Here is a 22,344-nt window from a genome sequence, read left to right as displayed (position 1 = left end):
AGCAATCAGAGAAGAAAAGGAAATAAAAGGAATCCAAATCGGAAAAGAAGAAGTAAAGCTGTCACTGTTTGCAGCTGACATGATACTATACATAGAGGATCCTAAAGATGCTACCAGAAAACTACTAGAGCTAATCAATGAATTTGGTAAAGTAGCAGGATACAAAATTAATGCACAGAAATCTCTGCCATTCCTATATACTAATGATGAAAAATCTGAAAGTGAAATCAAGAAAACACTCCCATTTACCATTGCAACAAACAGAATAAAATATCTAGGAATAAACCTACCTAAGGAGACAAAAGACCTGTATGCAGAAAATTATAAGACACTGATGAAAGAAATTAAAGATGATACAAATAGATGGAGAGATATACAATGTTCTTGGATGGGAAGAATCAACATTGTGAAAATGACTCTACTACCCAAAGCAATCTACAGATTCAATGCAATCCCTATCAAACTACCACTGGCATTTTTCACAGAACTAGAACAAAAATTTCGCAATTTGTATGGAAACACAAAAGACCCCGAATAGCCAAAGCAATCTTGAGAATGCAAAAAAGGAGCTGGAGGAATCAGGCTCCCTGACTTCAGACTATATTACAAAGCAACAGTAATCAAGGCAGTATGGTACTGGCACAAAAACAGAAAGATAGATCAGTGGAACAGGATAGAAAGCCCAGAGATAAACCCACGCACATATGGACACCTTATCTTTGATAAAGGAGGCAGGAATGTACAGTGGAGAAAGGACAGCCTCTTCAATAAATGGTGCTGGGAAAACTGGACAGGTACATGTAAAAGTATGAGATTAGATCACTCCCTAACACCATACACAAAAATAAGCTCAAAATGGATTAAAGACCTAAATGTAAGGCCAGAAACTATCAAACTCTTAGAGGAAAACATAGGCAGAACACGCTATGACATAAATCACAGCAAGATCCTTTCTGACCCACCTCCTAGAGTAATGGAAATAAAAACAAAAATAAACAAATGGGACCTAATGAAACTTCAAAGCTTTTGCACAGCAAAGGAAACCATAACCAAGACCAAAAGACAACCCTCAGAATGGGAGAAAACATTTGCAAATGAAGCAACTGACAAAGGATTAAGCTCCAAAATTTTACAAGCAGCTCATGCAGCTCAATAACAAAAAACAAACAACCCCATCCAAAAATGGGCAGAAGACCTAAATAGACATTTCTCCAAAGAAGAATATACAGAATGCCAACAAACACATGAAAGAATGCTCAACATCATTGATCCATTAGAGAAATGCAAATCAAAACTACAATGAGATATCATCTCACACCAGTCAGAATGGCCCATCATCAAAAAAATCTAGAAACAATAAATGCTGGAGAGGGTGTGGAGAAAAGGGGACACTCTTGCACTGCTGGTGGGAATGTGAATTGGTTCAGCCACTATGGAAAACAGTATGGAGGTTCCTTAAAAAACTACAAATAGAAATACCATATGACCAGCAATCCCACTACTGGGCATATACCCTGAGAAAACCAAAATTCAAAAAGAGTCATGTACCAAAATGTTCATTGCCGCTCTATTTACAATAGCCCGGAGATGGAAACAACCTAAGCGCCCATCATCGGATGAATGGATAAAGAAGATGGGGCACATATACACAATGGAATATTACTCAGCCTTAAAAGAAATGAAAATTGAGCTATTTGTAATGAGATGGATAGACCTAGAGTCTGTCATACAGAGTGAAGTAAGTCAGAAAGAAAAAGACAAATACCGTATGCTAACACATATATATGGAATTTAAGGAAGAAAAATGTCATGAAGAACCTAGGGGTAAGACAGGAATAAAGACGCAGACCTACTGGAGAACGGACTTGAGGATATGGGGAGGGGGAAGGGTGAGTTTTGACAGGGCGAGAGAGAGTCATGGACATATACACACTAACAAACGTAGTAAGGTAGATAGCTAGGGGGAAGCAGCCGCAAGGCACAGGGATATTAACTCGGTGCTTTGTGACAGCCTGGAGGGGTGGGATGGGGAGACTGGGAGGGAGGGAGACGCAAGAGGGAAGACATATGGGAACATATGTATATGTATAGCTGATTCACTTTGTTATAAAGCAGAAACTAACACACCATTGTAAAGCAATTATACCCCAATAACGATGTTTAAAAAAAAAAAGAAATAATCACTGAATGAAATAACTATAGAAAAAACACTTTGCTTTAGAAATTGCTATTATAAGGCAATGCAAAATGCACACTTTTGCTGATATAAAAATGTTAATATAAAGTAACAATATAAAGTATATTCTATACCCTTAAATGAAATTTGGTTGATGACATTTTTGGTACGACCTAAAGAAACAAAAATATACACAGACATGTCAGAGGAATTTGATTCAGAAAGAAGATGAAGAGATCAGTAACTCTATTTGGAAATCTAACTACTAGAAGTGAAAAAAGGTATTAGGACGAAAAAACAAGGGGCACCAGCAGGCACTTATTTTTATTTGCCTACCAATGGCAGGCTATTCTTTGCAATATATCTCTGTTCTTCTTAGCTTGTCTACTAGCTACTTAAGTTTTTCCCCAGACCATCACCTACAATAGCAGTCACTTTTCTCATCTCCAATGTTTTAACTGTATCAAAGGGAAAATGGAATTTGACAAAGCTTTAGAAATTTGAGGTGTTTTAGGTCTCCCTAGGCAATATACACAATTATCATTAAGTGATTCAGTACCATATGACCATCATTTAAAACTAAATTTTAAAACTAAATTTGAGATACCACTTTTTAAACCTATTCCAAATGCCATAGATTGTTTTAAATGATAATATCAAGTGTTGCAATGAGTTGAGTTTTGGCATCATCAAATACTGGTTCTGGAAATGTAAATGAGCATGGTCTTTCTGAAAGTCACAATATTTATCAAGAGTTAAGAATTTTCAGGGAAGAGGGGGAAGATGGCGGAAGAGTAAGATGCGGAGATCACACGTGGAACAACTCCTACAGAACACCCACTGAACGCTGGCAGGAGACCTCAGACCTCCCAAAAGGGAAGAAACTCCCCCACGTACCTGGGTAGGGGCAAAAGAAAAAAGAATAAACAGAGACAAAAGAATAGTGACAGAACCTGCACCAGGGGGAGGGAGCTGTGAAGGAGGAAAGGTTTCCACACACTAGGAAGCCCCTTCCTGGGCGGAGACTGTGGGTGGCGGAGTGGGGGTAGCTTCGGAGCCACGGAGGAGAGCAGAACAACAGGGGTGCGGAGGGCAAAGCGGAGAGATTCCCGCACAGAGGATCGGTGCCGACCAGCACTCACCAGCCCCAGAGGCTTGTCTGCTCACCCGATGGGAGGGGCGGGGGCTGGGAGCTAAGACTCGGGCTTTGGTAAGAGCACAGGGAGAGGACTGGGGGCGTGAACACAGCCTGAAGGGGTAGGTGCACCACGGCTAGCCGGGAGGGAGTCCAGGGAAAAGTCTGGACCTGACGAAGAGGCAAGAGACTTTTTCTTCCCTCTTTGTTTCCTGGTGTGCGAGGAGAGGGGCTTAAGAGCGCTGCGTAAAGGAGCTTCAAAGCCGGGCGCGAGACGCGGCTATCAGCACGGACCCCAGAGACAGGCATTGAGAAGCTAAGGCCGCTGCAGCCGCACCAAGAAGCCTGTGTGCGAGCACAGGTCACTATCCACACCTTTTCCTCCCAGAGCCTGTGCAGCCCGCCACTGCCAGGGTCCCCTGATCCGGGGACAACTTCCGCGGGAGAACGGATGGCGCGCCTCAGGCTGGTGCAACGTCATGCTGGCCTCTGCAGCCGCAGGCTCGCCCTGCACTCCGTGCCCCTGCCTCAGTGAGCCAGAGCCCCCGAATCAGCTGCTCCTTTAACCCCGTCCTGTCTGAGGGAAGAACAGACACCCTCCGGTGACCTACACGCAGAGGCGGGGCCAAATCCAAAGCTTAACCCCGGAGCTGTGCAAACAAAGAAGAGAAAGGGAAATTTCTCCCAGCAGCCTCAGGAGCAGTGGATTAAATCACCACAATCAAGTTGATGTACTCTGCATCGGTGGAATAACTGAATAGACAACACATCATCCCAAATTGAGGAGGTGCACTTTGAGAGCAAGATATATTATTTTTTCCCCTTTTCCTCTTTTTGTGAGTGTGTATGTGTATGCTTCTGTGTGAGACTGTGTCTGTATAGCTTTGCTTTTACCATTTGTCCTAGAGTTCTGTCCATCCATTTTTGTTTGTTCTTTTTGTTTACTTAAAATTTTTTTTCCTTAATAATTATTTTTTTATTTTAATAACTATTTAAGTTTACCTTTATTTTTCTTCCTTCCTTCCTCCCTTTGTCTCTTTCTCTTCCTTTCTTCCTCCCCTCCCCTCCCTCCCTCTCTCCCTCCCTCCCTCCCTCCTTCCCTCTCTCTCTCTCTCTCTCTCTTGCTTTCTTTCTACTTTTTCTCCATTTTATTCTGAGCCGTGTGGATGAAAGGCTCTTGGTCCTGCAGCCAGGAGTCACTGCTGTGCCTCTGATGCGGGAGAGCCAACTTCAGGACACTGGTCCACAAGAGACCTCCCAGCTCCACATAATACAAAAAGGTGCAAAAACAACCAGCAAGCTACAGTGCTGGACATCCTATGCCAAACAACTAGCAAAACAGGAACACAGCCCCGTCCATTAGCAGAGTGGCTGCCTAAAATCATAATAAGGCCACAGACACCCCCAAACACACCACCAGACGTGAACCTGCCCACTAGAGAGACAAGATCCAGCCTCATCCAGCACAACACAGGCACTAGCCCACTCCACCAGGAAACCTAAACAACCCACTGAACCAACCTTAGCCACTGGGGACAGACACCAAAAACAATGGGAACTACAAACCTGCAGCCTGCGAAAAGGAGACCCCAAAAACAGTAAGATAAGCAAAACGAAAAGGCAGAAAAACACACAGCACATGAAGGAGCAAGGTAAAAATCCACCACACCTAACAAATGAAGAGGAAATAGGCAGTCTACCTGAAAAAGAATTCAGAATAATGATAGTAAAGATGATACAAAATCTTGGAAATAGAATAGACAAAATGCAAGAAACATTTAACAAGGACCAAGAAGAACTAAAGAGGAAACAAGTAACAATGAACAACACAATAAATGAAATTAAAAATACTCTAGAAGGGATCAATAGCAGAATAACTGAGGCAGAAGAACGGATATGTGACCTGGAAGATAAAATAGTAGAAATAACTACTGCAGAGCACAATAAAGAAAAAAGAATGAAAAGAACTGAGGACAGTCTCAGACCTCTGGGACAACGTTAAGCGCACCAACATTCGAATTACAGGGGTCCCAGAAGAAGAAGAGAAAAAGAAAGGCACTGAGAAAAATATTTGAAGAGATTATAGTTGAAAACTTCCCTAATATGGGAAAGGAAATAGTTAATCAAGTCCAGGAAGCACAGAGAGTTCCATACAGGATATATCCAAGGCGAAACACGCCAAGACACATATTAATCAAACTATCAAAAATTAAATACAAAGAAAACATATTAAAAGCAGCAAGAGGGCTTCCCTGGTGGCGCAGTGGTTGAGAGTCTGCCTGCCGACGCAGGGGATGCGGGTTCGTGGCCCGGTCCGGGAGGATCCCACATGCCGCGGAGCGGCAGGGCCCGTGAGTCATGGCCGCTGGGCCTGCGCGTCCGGAGCCTGTGCTCCGCAACAGGAGAGGCCTGTGTACCGCAAAAAAAAAAAAAAAAAAAAAAGCAGCAAGGGTAAAACAACAAATAACACACAAGGGAATCCCCATAAGGTTAACTGCTGATCTTTCAGCAGAAACTCTGCAAGCCAGAAGGGAGTGGCAGGACATATGTAAAGTGATGAAGGAGAAAAACCTACAACCAAGATTACTATACCCAGCAAGGATCTCATTCACATTTGACGGAGAAATTAAAATCTTTCCAGACAAGGAAAAGCTGAGAGAGTTCAGCACCACCAAACCAGCTTTACAACAAATGGTAAAGGAACTTCTCTAGGCAAACAACACAAGAGAAGGAAAACACCCACAATAACAAACCCAAAACAATTAAGAAAATGGGAATAGGAACATATATATCGATAATTACCTTAAACGTAAATGGATTAAATGCTCCCACCAAAAGACACAGACTGGCTGAATGGATACAAAAACAAGACCCATATATATGCTGTCTACAAGAGACCCACTTCAGATCTAGGGACACGTACAGACTGAAAGTGAGGGGATGGAAAAAGATATTCCATGCAAATGGAAATCAAAAGAAAGCTGGAGTAGCAATTCTCATATCAGACAAAATAGACTTTAAAATAAAGACTATTACAAGAGACAAAGAAGGACACTACACAATGATCAAGGGATCGATCCAAGAAGATATAACAACTGTAAATATTTATGCACCCAACAAACGAGCACCTCAATACATAAGGCAAATACTAACAGCCACAAAAGGGGAAATCGACAGTAACACATTCATAGTAGGGGACTTTAACAGCCCACTTTCATCAATGGACAGATAATCCAAAAAGAAAATAAATAAGGAAACACAGGCTTTAAATGATACATTAAACAAGATGGACTTAATTGATATTTATAGGACATTCCATCCAAAAACAACAGAATACACATTTTTCTCAAGTGCTCATGAAACATTCTCCACGATAGATTATATCTTGGGTCACAAATCAAGCCTTGGTAAATTAAAGAAAACTGAAATTGTATCAGGTATCTTTTCCAACCACAACGCTATGAGACTAGATATCAATTATAGGAAAAGATCTGTAAAAAATACAAATACATGGAGGCTAAACAATACTTAATAACGAAGTGATCACTGAAGAAATCAAGGAGGAAATCAAAAAATACCCAGAAACAAATGACAATGGAGACACGATGACCCAAAATCAATGGGATGCAGCAAAAGCAGTTCTAAGAGGGAAGTTTATAGCAATACAATCCAACCTTAGGAAACAGGAAACACCTCGAATAAACAACCTAACCTTGCACCTCAAGCAATTAGAGAAAGAACAAAAAAACCCCAAAGTTAGCAGAAGGAAAGAAATCATAAAGATCAGATCAGAAATAAAAAGAAATGAAGGGAATGACAGCCGAGATCAATAAAACTACAAGATGGTTCTTTGAGAAGATAAACGAAATTGATAAACCATTAGCCAGATTCATCAAGAAAAAAAGGGAGAAGACGTAAATCAATAGAATTACAAATGAAGAAGGAGAAGTAACAACTGACACTGCAGAAATACAAAAGATGATGAGAGATTACTACAGGCAACTGTATGCCAATAAAATGGACAACCTGGAAGAAATGAACAAATTTTTAGAAATGCACAAGCTGCCAAGACTGAATCAGGAAGAAATAGAAAATATGAACAGACCAGTCACAAGCACTGAAATTAAAACTGTGATTAAAAATCTTCCAACAAACAAAACCCCAGGACCAAACAGCTTCACAGGGGAATTCTATCGAACATTTAGAGAAGAGCTAACACCTATCCTTCTCAAACTCTTCCAAAATTCAGCAGGAGGAACACTCAAAACAGTCTACGAGGCCAACATCACCCTGATACCAAAACCAGACAAAGGTGTCACAAAGAAAGAAAACTACAGGCCAATATCACTGATGAACATAGATGCAAATACCCTCAACAAAATACTATCAAACAGAATCCAACAGCACATTAAAAGGATCATACACCATGATCAAGTGGGGTTTATTCCAGGAATGCAAGGAATCTTCAATATATGCAAATCAATCAACGTGATACACCATATTAACAAATTGAAGGAGAAAAACCATATGATCATCTCAATAGATGCAGAGAAAGCTTTCGACAAAATTCCACACCCATTTATGACAAGAGCCCTGCAGAAAGTAGGCATAGAGGGAACTTTCCTCAACATAATAAAGGCCATATATGACAAACCCACAGCCAACATTGTCCTCAATGGTGAAAAACTGAAACCATTTCCACTAAGATCAGGAACAAGACAAGGTTGCCCACTCTCACCACTCTTATTCAACATAGTTTTGGAAGTTTTAGCCACAGCAATCAGAGAAGAAAAGGAAATAAAAGGAATCCAAATCGGAAAAGAAGAAGTAAAGCTGTCACTGTTTGCAGCTGACATGATACCATACATAGAGAATCCTAAGGATGCTACCAGAAAACTACTAGAGCTAATCAATGAATTTGGTAAAGTAGCAGGATACAAAATTAATGCACAGAAATCTCTGGCATTCCTATACACTACTGATGAAAAATCTGAAAGTGAAATTAAGAAAACACTCCCATTTACCATTGCAACAAACAGAATAAAATATCTAGGAATAAACCTACCTAAGGAGACAAAAGACCTGTATGCAGAAAATTATAAGACACTGATGAAAGAAATTAAAGATGATACAAATAGATGGAGAGATATACCATGTTCTTGGATTGGAAGAATCAACATTGTGAAAATGACTCTACTACCCAAAGCAATCTACAGATTCAATGCAATCCCTATCAAACTACCACTGGCATTTTTCACAGAACTACAACAAAAAATTTCACAATTTGTATGGAAACACAAAAGACCCCGAATAGCCAAAGCAATCTCGAAAACGAAAAACGGAGCTGGAGGAATCAGGCACCCTGACTTCAGACTATACTACAAAGCTACAGTAATCAAGACAGTATGGTACTGGCACAAAAACAGGAAGATAGCTCAATGGAACAGGATACAAAGCCCAGAGATAAACCCACGCACATACGGTCACCTTATCTTTGATAAAGGAGGCAGGAATGTACAGTGGAGAAAGGACAGCCTCTTCAATAAGTGGTGCTGGGAAAACTGGACAGGTACATGTAAAAGTATGAGATGAGAACACTCCCTAACACCATACACAAAAATAAGCTCAAAATGGATTAAAGACCTAAATGTAAGGCCAGACACCATCAAACTCTTAGAGGAAAACATAGGCGGAACATGCTATGACATAAATCACAGCAAGATCCTTTTTGACCCACCTCCTAGAGAAATGGAAATAAAAACAAAAATAAACAAATGGGATCGAATGAAACTTAAAAGCTTTTGCACAGGACTTCCCTGGTGTCACAGTGGTTGAGGGTCCGCCTGCCGATGCAGGGGACACGGGTTCATGCCCCAGTCTGGGAGGATCCCAAATGCCGTGGATAGGCTGGGCCCATGAGTCATGGCTGCTGAGCCTGTGCGTCCGGAGCCTGTGCTCCGCAACGGGAGAGGCCACGGCAGTGAGAGGCCCGCGTACTGCAAAAAAAAAAAAAAAGCTTTTGCACAGCAAAGGAAACCATAAACAAGACCAAAAGACAACCCTCAGAATGGGAGAAAATATTTGCAAATGAAGCAACTGACAAAGGATTAAGCTCCAAAATTTACAAGCAGCTCATGCAGCTCAATAACAAAAAAATAAACAACCCCATCCAAACATGGGCAGAAGACCTAAATAGACATTTCTCCAAAGAAGATATACAAATTGCCAACAAACACATGAAAGAATGCTCAACATCATTAATCATTAGAGAAATGCAAATCAAAACTACAATGAGATATCATCTCACACCGGTCAGAATGGCCATCATCAAAAAATCTAGAAACAATAAATGCTGGAGAGGGTGTGGAGAAAAGGGAACACTCTTGCACTGCTGGTGGGAATGTGAATTGGTACAGCCACTATGGAGAACAGTATGGAGGTTTGTTAAAAAACTACAAATAGGACTACCATATGACCCAGCAATCCCACTACTGGGCATATACCCTGAGAAAACCATAATTCAATAAGAGTCATGTACTGAATGAAAATGTTCATTGCAGCTCTATTTACAATAGCCAGGACATGGAAGAAACTTAAGTGTCCATCATTGGATGAATAGATAAAGATATGGCACATATATACAATGGAATATTACTCAGCCATAAAAAGAAACGAAATTGAGTTATTTGTAGTGAGGTGGATGGACCTAGAGTCTGTCATACAGAGTGAAGTAAGTCAGAAAGAGAAAGACAAATACCATATGCTAAGAGATATATATGGAATCTAAGGGGAAAAAAATGTCATGAAGAACCTAGGGGTAAGATGGCAATAAAGACACAGACCTACTAGAGAATGGACTTGAGGATATGGAGAGGGGGAAGGGTAAGCTGTGACAAAGTGAGAGAGTGGCATGGACATATATACACTACCAAACATAAAATATATAGTTAGTGGGAAGCAGCCGCATACCATAGGGAGATCAGCTGGGTGGTTTGTGACCACCTAGAGGGGTGGGATAGGGAGCGGGGAGGGAGGGAGACACAAGAGGGAAGAGATATGGGAACATATGTATATGTATCTGATTCACTTTGTTATAAAGCAGAAAGTAACACACCATTGTAAAGCAACAATACTCCAATAAAGATGTTAAAAAAAAAAAAAGAATTTTCAAGCCCTTTGATTCAGTAATTTCACTACTAGAAAACAAACATGAGGAAGTAATCAGATATATACATAAATATTTATATGCAAGGTTATAAGGTCACTCATTAACAGTGATAATTCAAATAGAAAAAAAACAGCTAAATTTGTATTTTTAGAAAAAAATAAAGGACTATATAGATGAATTATAGTTTAAAAACATGACAGAATATGACATATGTTTGTAATCATATTTTCAAAGAACAGTTATTGAGGGTAAAGGCTAAGTACTGTGGGTAAGAGTAACAAACTATAAAGCCTGGTATTCCAGGTCCTACAATACTAAAGCATATTTTATGGGGCTGTATCCAGGATGCTGGTTTCAAAAGGAACACAGCCCACTGCACTGGAATTCTCTATTAACAAATAGCCCTGTATCTTGGCAGGTCACTTTAAACTCTATAGTTTTGATTTTTTAATCTATTAAGTTAGCGGGCTGATATAAACCTATACATCGCAAATCAGGGTATGTGGCAGTGTGCTAGAAGTATACAAGTCTACTGGATTACTATACGGCAGATATTCATGAAACATCAGCTTTACTTGTAAGTAAATAACTTAGAACATAATGCTTATATTAAAATAAACACAAATAATAATGCATAGGACAAAATTTACATAATTTTTAAAGAAAAGGTATCAGGCGTCATAGAAATTCAGGGCCACTTTAGGTTACAACCTCAGGCATACCAGTTTACTTAAACTACTATGACTTTAGCGACTGAAGTCTGAGAAACTGAGACAGATGAGCAAAAGTCACAGAATACAGCTGAAAAATAACACAGAAAAAAGGTAAGTGGGTACCTTATTTTCCTGTGACAGGAAGATCTTAAGGCTAGTGATAGGTATGCATATGTTGATTTACTAATGCTTAGACACAAATATGAAAATACTAACCACTTCAGTATGAGATAAAAGTTGCACGAAGGTTCAAACAATACCTTGATGAAGCAGCTGTACTCGGTATAAAGGAGGCAGCGATGTCAAAAGGCAAGTGTGCAAGCGCATAGCTAGTAAGTACCGCAAACCACACTCATCTAATGTGTCTCTTCCTGCAAAGAGGAAATATGTTTAAGGAAAAAGGAACGCAACAAATCACAAACCAGTAAAAAGTTAGAAAGTAAACATTAAATTTAATAACTTACACAAAATATATATATATTTTTGAGTGTATGCCTTTCTGAACACTTCAATATCTTTATTTATACAGCTTTACAAAAAGCATATGTATATATTAAAACTGCCAAATGAAAAATAATTGGGAAAAATATAAGTACCTATTAGTACAGGTAATAATAGTACTTAGAGCTACTCATAATAAATGAAAAGGAAAGAAATCTTGAAATCCAATAAAAAATATATTAGCTATAGTAAGTTAGGTATAATTTTTTAAAATATTTCCTGTGCAAATTCAGATGAGATTTAAAAACAGGAATTACATAATAAAGTAAAATTATTTATTATATGATTAAATAGGTAATATTTTCTAGGTTGGTTAGCTCCAATGAAATACAGAAGATTCATTATTCAAAGATTTCAAATTTGACTCCCCAGGCTAGTGTTACCAAGTTAAGGCTGAACTCTAACCTTGATTCCACAAATTTACTCTTAGTCAAAAGTTGAGCAGAGGTATGAAAGCATGGCAAGTTTACTCAAAATTATAGCCACTGTTGGATAAAAGAAACAGAAAAATACTAACAGCGCCTAGCCTGGTAACTGCCACTTAGGAAGTACTCAAGAGTATTGAATCAAATATTTTCTTGAAGAAAATAAAACGTTTTAAATGGTCAAGTTCCACCTCTACTTCCCATCAGCTATATTTGTTCATCCACTCACTCATGTATTCATTCACAAAGTAAGCATCCGCTACATTGGAGGCACAGTTAAGATACTGGGGGTTTGGCAGGGAATAAGGCAAAGTCCCCACTCTCAGGGTGCTTACATCTTAGGAGACAGAGACAAACAATGAAGAGGTAATGTGTCTAGTGGAAATTAATGCTATTGAGAGAAATAAAGCAGGACTGAGAGAAAGGGCGTGCTGGGGTAAGAGTGTTCTATTTGATATGAGGCCAGGGCAGAACATTCCAATAAGATGACATTTCAGCAGAAATCTGAGAAGGTAAGGGAATGAGGCACGCCTAAATCTGGAAGACAAGTATTCTGTGCAGAGGAAACAACATGCGCAAAGACTCTGAGACAGGAATGGGCCTAGTGTCTTTGTGGGACAGCAAGGAAGACAATACAGTAGAATGGAAGTGAGCACAGACCACAAAGAGCCTTGTAGATCACTGAAGCATTTGGCTTTTTGTTCTAAAGTGAGATGGGAGGCCACAGTGTTTGTTGAGCAGAGGTGAGATTTAATGTGATTTTGTTTTAAAATAATCACTAGTTCCTATGCGAAGAGCAGACTGGGGTAAACAAGAACGAAACAGTTTAGTAGGAGACTTTGTCAATAATTAGGCAGGATGTGACGTGACTTGGACCAGAGTGGTAACAGGAGGGGTGATGAGAAATGACTGGAGTCTCCATACAGTAGAACTAATAGCATTCGCCAATGGACTGGATTAGGGCGGGAGAGAAAGCAGAGTCAGGAATACCTCTAAATTGTCTTACTTGAACAAATGGAAGAATTCATTTACTTAGAATCCATTCACTGAGATGGCAACTATTTAATCTCTGAGCTTCAGTTTGCTACCTGTGAAATGGAGACATTCATTCCTGCCTTGTCTACCTAATGAAAATCCACTGTGACCAGGAGGAACCATTTTTATATTGCCTAACTAAGGATACAGTTCTGTATCCGAAAATTTAAACTATTTTTCATGGATTATGATGTATCTATTTTCTGAATGTCTCAAGTAAAAACTCTAACATATATTAAGTTTGCAACAAAGGCTTAAGGCTGTTCTGGGGAGAATCTTGCTCAACTGCACACAACCTCATAATGATTCAAATTTTTTTTAATTAATATAGTTAGAAAATAACTCACAGGCAAAATCCTCTAGAGGTCACTAGTTATTTTAATCTACAGAAAACCTTGGAGATATATTATAAAGACATAAACCTATATGAAGAGATATATTCCAGGTAGCTTTGAGGAACAGTCTTTTTCCCTCACACTTGGAAATCTTGTGAAATAATTAAAAGAGTATAGGCTTGGAGGCAACGATTTACCCACATCTGAACCCCAGTTCTGCCATTTACTACCTACGTGATCTTATGTGTCACTTCATCTCCCTAAGGATCAGAGTCTTCGTCTATAAAATTAAGTATAATAGTGGCTACCTACTAGAAGACTGTTGTAATAATTAAATACAATAAAGTACATGAAGCACCTGGCACATAGCAATTGTTCACTCCTCCACAATATTTACTGAATGAATGAATGATCAATCATTTTCGGTTTCCTTTGCTAATGTCATCATTTAGAATCAACACCATTACCTTCAACTATCTGCATAAAAAAGAATGAAATCTAGTTTCAGGAGGCAGCCAAAATTTTTCCGGTTACAGAATGAATTAAGCAAGACACATGTTACATTAAAATGTATGAAAACCCCTTTCTCAAGAAACTTTTTGGAGAAAATTAGGTAATTATAAAAATTATTTAGACCTAGAAATGTGAAGATGAACAAGTTGAGCCCAGGGGGTCCTTACAACCTGGTGGTTCAATAGTAAAATTAACAAATGGGCCATTATTATCACTAAAATTAAAATAAACCATAGGAATCAATCTGTTCAAAAAAACCAAAAGACTATATGTCCAAAATGATATGAAGGTTTCAGGGTAAAAATTCATGTGAGGATGCACACAGATATCACAAATACATAAAGTCACATGCACAAGTCAGACCTACCCCAATCACCTTTCCTTTTACAACTAATCATTAATAGTAACTATCAACTAGAGAGGTCATTTCCCTGCAAGGTTTAAAGAAAGACTGCAATTTAATATGTGAGTCATTATATAGGTAAATACAAACAGTTCTATTAATGATAACTTTATAAATTTTTAGTTAGAGTATTTACCTGAGTAACTCTTATCTCTGTTTTCATCAAGCTCAGTACTGGTGGTAGCCACTGTATCAGCCAAAGCTACAAGGAACATCTGCTCCAAACGGGTAAGGCCTGGTAGACTTGAGTGCATAAGATGACTTGAAAGTACCCTAGCATGTTCTTGGCCAAAGTAAGCTGGTCCGTATTGAGAGAGATTTATTACTTTTGATTTGTTTTCTCTTTTTTCTGGCTCTAAGTCAATATCATCTGTTGTTATATCCTGGATTTGGAAGAGCTCTGAATATTGATCCTCTGGTTGACTCTCCATATGATCTTCATAGCTCTGTGGTATTTTTGTACTTTCTTCTGAAATTCTGTAGGTTGTATCTTGATCGGCAGCAAGCAATGCATATAACGGTAGTGGGGGAATAGAATCTATCTCAGTATAATCTCGAGTACCATCTTTCCCTATGGTGACTGTATCCTTTGCTGTACTGCCACTTACACTAATGGTGCGAGAAAGATGTCGCTTAGTTCCTTCTCCGGCATCAGCATCTCTAACTATTGCAACTTCTCCTGCGATGCATTTTACTAAATGAGAGAGAATAGCTTTAGCCCTGCGAACTTTCCCTAAATCCATCAGTTCTAACAGCTGGGTTGGATGATACTGCGGGAGAGTAGGGGAAAGTACATGTGCAGCCTCAAATAAGCCACCATCTTGAGCTACAGTTGGTGAACAAAAAATATCATCAGCAATAGCTGCTCCCTCGACAATACTTTTTCTTGACAACATATTAGATTTAAAGGCAGACTGATCTTGTACTGCCGTCTCTTCTGCATCAGGACCATCAGCGTCAACGTCTCCAAATTTGACAGCATGCTTCCACTGTGCATATACATGCATTTCACAGTCCATTCCTACCACCAATATCCCATCTCTTACCCAAGAGAGAGAAACAGGCAGTGAAGGTGTACCATCAACAGAAGACACTAAGTCTATAGATCTAAGAAGAACCCATCTTGACCTAACTCCTTGCTTGATACTTCCACCTAGTGGTAAAGTAATGACAGCTACTCCATCCTTACTATTGATTTGCTCAGTCACAATTCCTGAAAGCCGCCCATACATGAAGATATTAGCACCGACCCCTACTGTGAGAATGTGGGAGCCATCTTCTTTTGATACCCAGTCCAAATGTACTAAATGTTTGATATTCGGAATAAGATATCTATCCTTGCTCAAAAGTGCATCTGATTTGCTGTACACAAAGAGATTACTGTCGACACTGACCCTTGAATCAAGTACACTCCCAACTTTGACCAAATCATCAAGATGAATTGTTTGTTCTAAAACCCATTCTGACCCTCCTGTAGATTCACATTCAAATATGCAAACATGCATGGAAAATTCTTTAGAAACAAAACCATTGTGGTGGATAGGCTGTTTGTAAGCCACTGCAAGGCGACCCGTGTATGAACAGCTAACAGCAACTGGTCTTCCCACAATGCTCACTGTACTGCTGTTATCTTCTCCTTCATCATTCATCAAGGGCCATCTCCTCCAATGATAGGTTTCCTTCTCATCACTTTTACATTGTAGATTGGTTTCCATACTACATTTCCAGAAGCGTACTTTATTGTCAGAACAAGTTGTAACCACTAAATAAGGTGCCAGGCACACTGGATAAATTGAAGAGGAACTCAGGTGGCCTTAAAAAAGAAAAAGCAGATCGTCATAATAATAGAAACACAAAATAATATGCTAATAATCAAATTCTAGAATGTGATTAATCCAACTCCACTATGAGCTTCTTCGGAGTAACTCTGCAGTCCCCTGCTAAACCAAATATTTCATTAAAATAAAACTCAAAAGCAATGAAACAAGTCAATGCTTAATCAATAAACCTGTCATCTACTGTAATTTATGTCTTTACCACACATGCCTCACTGGACTTTCATTCTATATCTTTTATCACTTTCATCATAAATATTTAAGTAGTCATTAAAATTTGCCTTTCAAATTCCCCTAACTGGCCCTCAAATAATCCAGACACTAGATCTACCCCCACCACCAAATGTTTTCAGTCAGCTAAACAGACACTAGATCTCACCTTCTTCACCAGGTTTAATTCATGCTCTCCTAACACTGAACCAGAACCCTCATATTTATTCCTGACTGCCAGAGACTTACACCTCCCATCTATTGTCAGCTATAACATGAGGGGAGGGACTTCCCTGGTGGGGCAGTGGTTGAGAGTCCGCCTGCCAATGCAGGGGACACGGGTTCGAGCCCTGGCCCTGGAAGATCCCACATGCTGTGGAGCAACTAAGCCCGTGCGCCACAACTACTGAGCCCACATGCTGCAACTACTAAGGCCCGCACCTAGAGCCCGTGCTCCACAACAAGAGAAGCTACCGCAACGAGAAGGCTGCGCACCACAGCAAAGAGTAGCCCCCGCTTGCCACAACGAGAGAAAGCCCGCACGCAGCAACAAAGACCCAACTCAGCCAAAAATAAATTAATTAAATAAATTAATTTTTAAAAAAAACAACTATAAGATGAGGGGTAACAGTGATTAAGGTTGGGATCATAAGGCCTGGATTCAAGTTCCATTCTAACAATGCCTTCCTAACAGTGGGAAAGGCACTTAAACGTCCGAGCCTGTTCTATCTAAATAATAGGGAGGGGCTTCCCTGGTGGTGCAGTGGTTGAGAATCTGCCTGCCAATGCAGGGGACACGGGTTCGAGCCCTGGTCTGGGAAGATCCCACATGCCGCGGAGCAACTAGGCCTGTGAGCCACAACTACTGAGCCTGTGCGTCTGGAGTCTGTGCTCTGCAACAAGTGAGGCCGTGACAGTGAGAGGCCCGCGCACCGCGATGTAAGAGTGGCCCCCGCTTGCCGCAACTAGAGAAAGCCCTCGCACAGAAACCAAGACCCAACACAGCCAAAAATAATAAATAAATAAATATTTAAATAAATAAATAATAGGGATCATGTTACTACTTCCCTTGGAGTTTTGCTGTCCAACAAAACATTTGAAAGCATTTTACAGAGTCCCTGCAAAATGTAATTTATCATTATTAATTCCAATAAACTTATTTGAGTATATCCTAAACTTTCCAAATACTTTGAAAGATTCAAAAGCTGACCTAAATCTGCACCTGCCACAAAAGCCCAGAGTAAACTCTTAATGTGGTCTTTCCAACTCTGATTCCAAACCTGTGTTAGGGATGAGTAAGAGAACCTCATACTCAAAACCATTCACCAGTAATTGGAATAGTCTTGAACCTCCAATTCTGGTTCCCCAAAAACACTATTCGAGGAACTCCTCAATTCAAATTCCACAATGACAGAACATTTTAAAATATAGATGCCAGTCCTGCTCTTTAAACTATTTTACCAACCTTGCTAATGTCAGTATTGCTCTAGGAAAACCAAACTCTAATCCTGTATCCTATATTTTCCCCCCAAAGTATCTGCCAACTCTTAGTCAAACATACTTAATAACAGCAATACTGTGGATGAAAAGCCTTAATTAAAAAAAAAGCTTCGAGACGCCCTCCAGCGACCTACACGCAGAGGCAGGGCAAAATCCAAAGCTGAGCTCCTGTGAGCTGTGAGAACAAAGAAGAGAAAGGGAAATCTCTCCCAGCAGCCACAGAAGCAGCGGATTAAAGCTCCACAATCAACTTGATATACCCTGCATCTGTGGAATACCTGAATAGACAAGGAATGATCCCAAATTAAAGAGGTGGAATTTAGGAGCGAGATCTATGATTTTTTTCCCTTTTCCTCTTTTTGTGAATGTGTACGTGTATGCTTCTGTGTGAGATCTTGTCTGTATACTCTTGCTTCCACCATTTGTCCTAGGGCTCTATCCGTCCATGATTTTTTTTAGAAATTCTTTTTCTTAATAATTAAGTTTAATTGTAATAACTTTATTATACTTTACCTTCGTTCTTTCTTTCTTTCCTTCCTTCCTTCCCTCCTTAAGACAACGAATCACCCCAAATTGAGGAGGTGGTCTCTGAGAGCAAGATTTATGATTTTTCCCCCTTTACCTCTTTTTGTGAAGGTGTATGTGTATGCTTCTGTGTAAGATTTTCTCTGTATAGCTTTGCTTCCAACATTTGTCCTAAGGTTCTATCCGTCCCTTTTTTTTTTTCTTTTTTTTCGAAATATTTTTTAATTCAATAACTATATTATACTTTATTTTATTTTTACTGTATCCTCTTTCTTTCTGTCTTTTTTCCTTCTTTCCCTCCTTCCTTCCTTCCTTCCTCCCTCCCTCCCTCCCTCCTTTCTTTCCTTCTTTGCTTATTTCTTCCTTCCTTCCTTTCCTCCTTTCCCTCTTTCTTTCCTCATATTTCTACTAATTCTCTCTACTTTTTCTCCCTTTTATTCTGAGCCGTGTGGATGAAAGGCTCTTGGTGCTCCAGCCCAGGAGTCAGGGCTCTGCCTCTGAGGTAGGAGAGCCAACTTCAGGACACTGGTCCACAACAGACCTCCCAGCTCCACATAATATTAAACGGTGGAAATCTCCCAGAGACCTCCATCTTAACACCAGCACCCAGCTTCACTCAACGACCAGCAAGCCGCAGTGCTGGACAACCTATGCCAAACAACTAGCAAAACAGGAACACAACCCCACCCATTAGCAGAGAGGCTGCCTAAAATCATAATAAGGCCACAGACACCCCAAAACACACCACCAGACGTGAACCTGCCCACTAGAGAGACAAGATCCAGCCTCATCCAGCACAACACAGGCACTAGTCCCCTCCACCCGGAAGCCTACACAACCCACTGAAACAACCTTAGCCACTGGAGACAGACATCAAAAACAACGGGAACTACGAACATGCAGCCTGCAAAAAGGAGACCCCAAACACAGTAAGATAAGCAAAATGAGAAGACAGAAAAACACACAGCAGATGAAGGAGCAAGATAAAAACCCACCAGACCTAACAAATGAAGAGGAAATAGGCAATCTACCTGAAAAAGAATTCAGAATAATGATAGTAAGGATGATCCGAAATCTTGGAAGTAGAATGGACAAAATGCAAGAAGCAGTTAACAAGGACCTACAAGAACTAAAGATGAAACAGGCAACGATGAACAACGCAATAAATGAAATTAAAAGCACTCTAGATAGGATCAATAGCAGAATAACTGAGGCAGAAGAACGGATAAGTGACCTGGAAGATAAAGTAGTGGAAATAACTACTGCAGAGCAGAATAAAGAAAAAAGAATGAAAAGTACTGAGGACAGTCTCAAGACCTCTGGGACAACATTAAACGCACCAACATTCGAATTATAGGGGTTCCAGAAGAAGAAGAAAGAAAGAAAGGGACTGAGAACATATTTGAAGAGATTATAGTTGAAAACTTCCCTAATATGGGAAAGGAAATAGTTAATCAAGTCCAGGAAGCACAGAGAGTCCCACACAGGATAAATACAAGGAGAAATACGCCAAGACACATATTAATCAAACTGTCAAAAATTAAATACAAAGAAAGCATATTAAAAGCAGCAAGGGAAAAACAACAAATCACACACAAGGGAATCCCCATAAGGTTAACAGCTGATCTCTCAGCAGAAACCCTACAAGCCAGAAGGGAGTGGCAGGACATACTGAAAGTGATGAAGGAGGAAAGCCTGCAACCAAGACTACTCTACCCAGCAAGGATCTCATTCACATTTGATGGAGAAATTAAAACCTTTACAGACAAGCAAAAGCTGAGAGAGTTCAGCACCACCAAACCAGCTTTACAACAAATGCTAAAGGAACTTCTCTAGACAAGAAACACAAGAGAAGGAAACGACCTATAGTAGCGAACCCAAAACAATATAGAAAATGGGAATAGGAACATACATATCGATAATTACCTTAAATGTAAATGGATTAAATGCTCCCACCAAAAGACACAGATTGGCTGAATGGATACAAAAACAAGACCCTTATATATGCTGTCTACAAGAGACCCACTTCAGACCTAGAGACACATACACACTGAAAGTAAGGGGATGGAAAAAGATATTCCATACAAATGGAAACCAAAAGAAAGCTGGAGTAGCAATTCTCGTATCAGACAAAATAGACTTTAAAATAAGGACTATTAAAAGGGACAAAGAAGGACACTACATAATGATCAAGAGATCAATCCAAGAAGAAGATATAACAATTGTAAATATTTATGCACCCAACATAGGAGCACCTCAATACATAAGGCAAATACTAACAACCATAAAAGGGGAAATCGACAGTAAAACATTCAGAGTAGGGGACTTTAACACCCCACTTTCACCCATGGACAGATCATCCAAAACGAAAATAAATAAGGAAACACAAGCTTTAAATGATACATTAAACAAGATGGACTTAATTGATATTTATAGGACACTCCATCCAAAAACAACAGAATACACATTTTTCTCAAGTGCTCATGGAACATTCTCCAGGATAGATCATATCTTGGGTCACAAATCAAGCCTTGGTAAATTTAAGAAAACTGAAATTGTATCAAGTATCTTTTCTGACCCACAACGCCATGAGACTAGATATCAATTACAGGAAAAGATCTGTAAAAAATACAAACACATGGAGGCTAAACAATACACTACTTAATAATGAAGTGATCACTGAAGAAATCAAAGAGGAAATAAAAAAATACCTAGAAACAAACGACAATGGAGACACAACGACCCAAAACCTATGGGATGCAGCAAAAGCAGTTCTAAGGGGAAGTTTATAGCAATACAAGCCCACCTTAAGAAGCAGGAAACATCTCGAATAAACAACCTAACCTTGCACCTCAAGCAATTCGAGAAAGAAGAACAAAAAAACCCCAAAGCTAGCAGAAGGAAAGAAATCATAAAAATCAGATCAGAAATAAATGAAAAAGAAATGAAGGAAACGATAGCAAAGATCAATAAAACTAAAAGCTGGTTCTTTGAGAAGATAAACAAAATAGATAAACCACTAGCCAGACTCATCAAGAAAAAAAGGGAGAAGACTCAAATCAATAGAATTAGAAATGAAAAAGGAGAAGTAACAACTGACACTGCAGAAATAAAAAAAATCATGAGAGATTACTACAAGCAACTCTATGCCAATAAAATGGACAATCTGGAAGAAATGGACAAATTCTTAGAAATGCACAACCTGCCAAGACTGAATCAGGAAGAAATAGAAAATATGAACAGACCAATCACAAGCACTGAAATTGAAACTGTGATTAAAAACCTTCCAACAAACAAAAGCCCAGGACCAGATGGCTTCACAGGTGAATTCTATCAAACGTTTAGAGAAGAGCTAACACCTATCCTTCTCGAACTCTTCCAAAATATAGCAGAGGGAGGAACACTCCCAAATTCCTTCTACGAGGCCACCATCACCTTGATACCAAAACCAGACAAGGATGTCACAAAGAAAGAAAACTACAGGCCAATATCACTGATGAACATAGATGCAAAAATCCTCAACAAAATACTAGCAAACAGAATCCAACAGCACATTAAAAGGATCATACACCATGAACAAGTGGGGTTTATTCCAGGAATGCAAGGATTCTTCAATATACGCAAATCTATCAATGTGATAAACCATATTAACAAATTGAAGGAGAAAAACCATATGATCATCTCAATAGATGCAGAGAAAGCTTTCGACAAAATTCAACACCCATTTATGATAAAAACCCTGCAGAAAGTAGGCATAGAGGGAACTTTCCTCAACATAATAAAGGCCATATATGACAAGCCCACAGCAAACATCATCCTCAATGGTGAAAAACTGAAAGCATTTCCACTAAGATCAGGAACAAGACAAGG

General features: G+C 39.5%; 1 protein-coding gene across 5 annotated transcripts in view; it reads right to left on the bottom strand.

The window, feature by feature from the left end:
* The window catches only part of DMXL2 (Dmx like 2), a 178,388-nt gene that overhangs the window by 55,186 nt on the left and 100,858 nt on the right, over positions 1-22,344 (bottom strand). For all 5 annotated transcript variants that reach the window (XR_004348327.1, XM_032621915.1, XM_032621919.1 and 2 more), the window contains 2 exons: positions 14,541-16,217; positions 11,453-11,563 (listed from right to left, as the gene is read on the bottom strand). Coding sequence is in view for 4 of the 5 variants with exons in the window: in XM_032621915.1 (XP_032477806.1) it covers positions 11,453-11,563; positions 14,541-16,217 (1,788 nt within the window). In the remaining variant the exon portion in view is untranslated. The remainder of the gene's footprint in view (positions 1-11,452; positions 11,564-14,540; positions 16,218-22,344) is intronic.

The sequence above is a fragment of the Phocoena sinus genome, chromosome 2 (assembly GCF_008692025.1).
Source record: "Phocoena sinus isolate mPhoSin1 chromosome 2, mPhoSin1.pri, whole genome shotgun sequence".
NCBI lineage: Eukaryota > Metazoa > Chordata > Mammalia > Artiodactyla > Phocoenidae > Phocoena > Phocoena sinus.
Note: the sequence above shows the minus strand (reverse complement) of the source record. Positions and strands in the feature narration are given on the sequence as shown.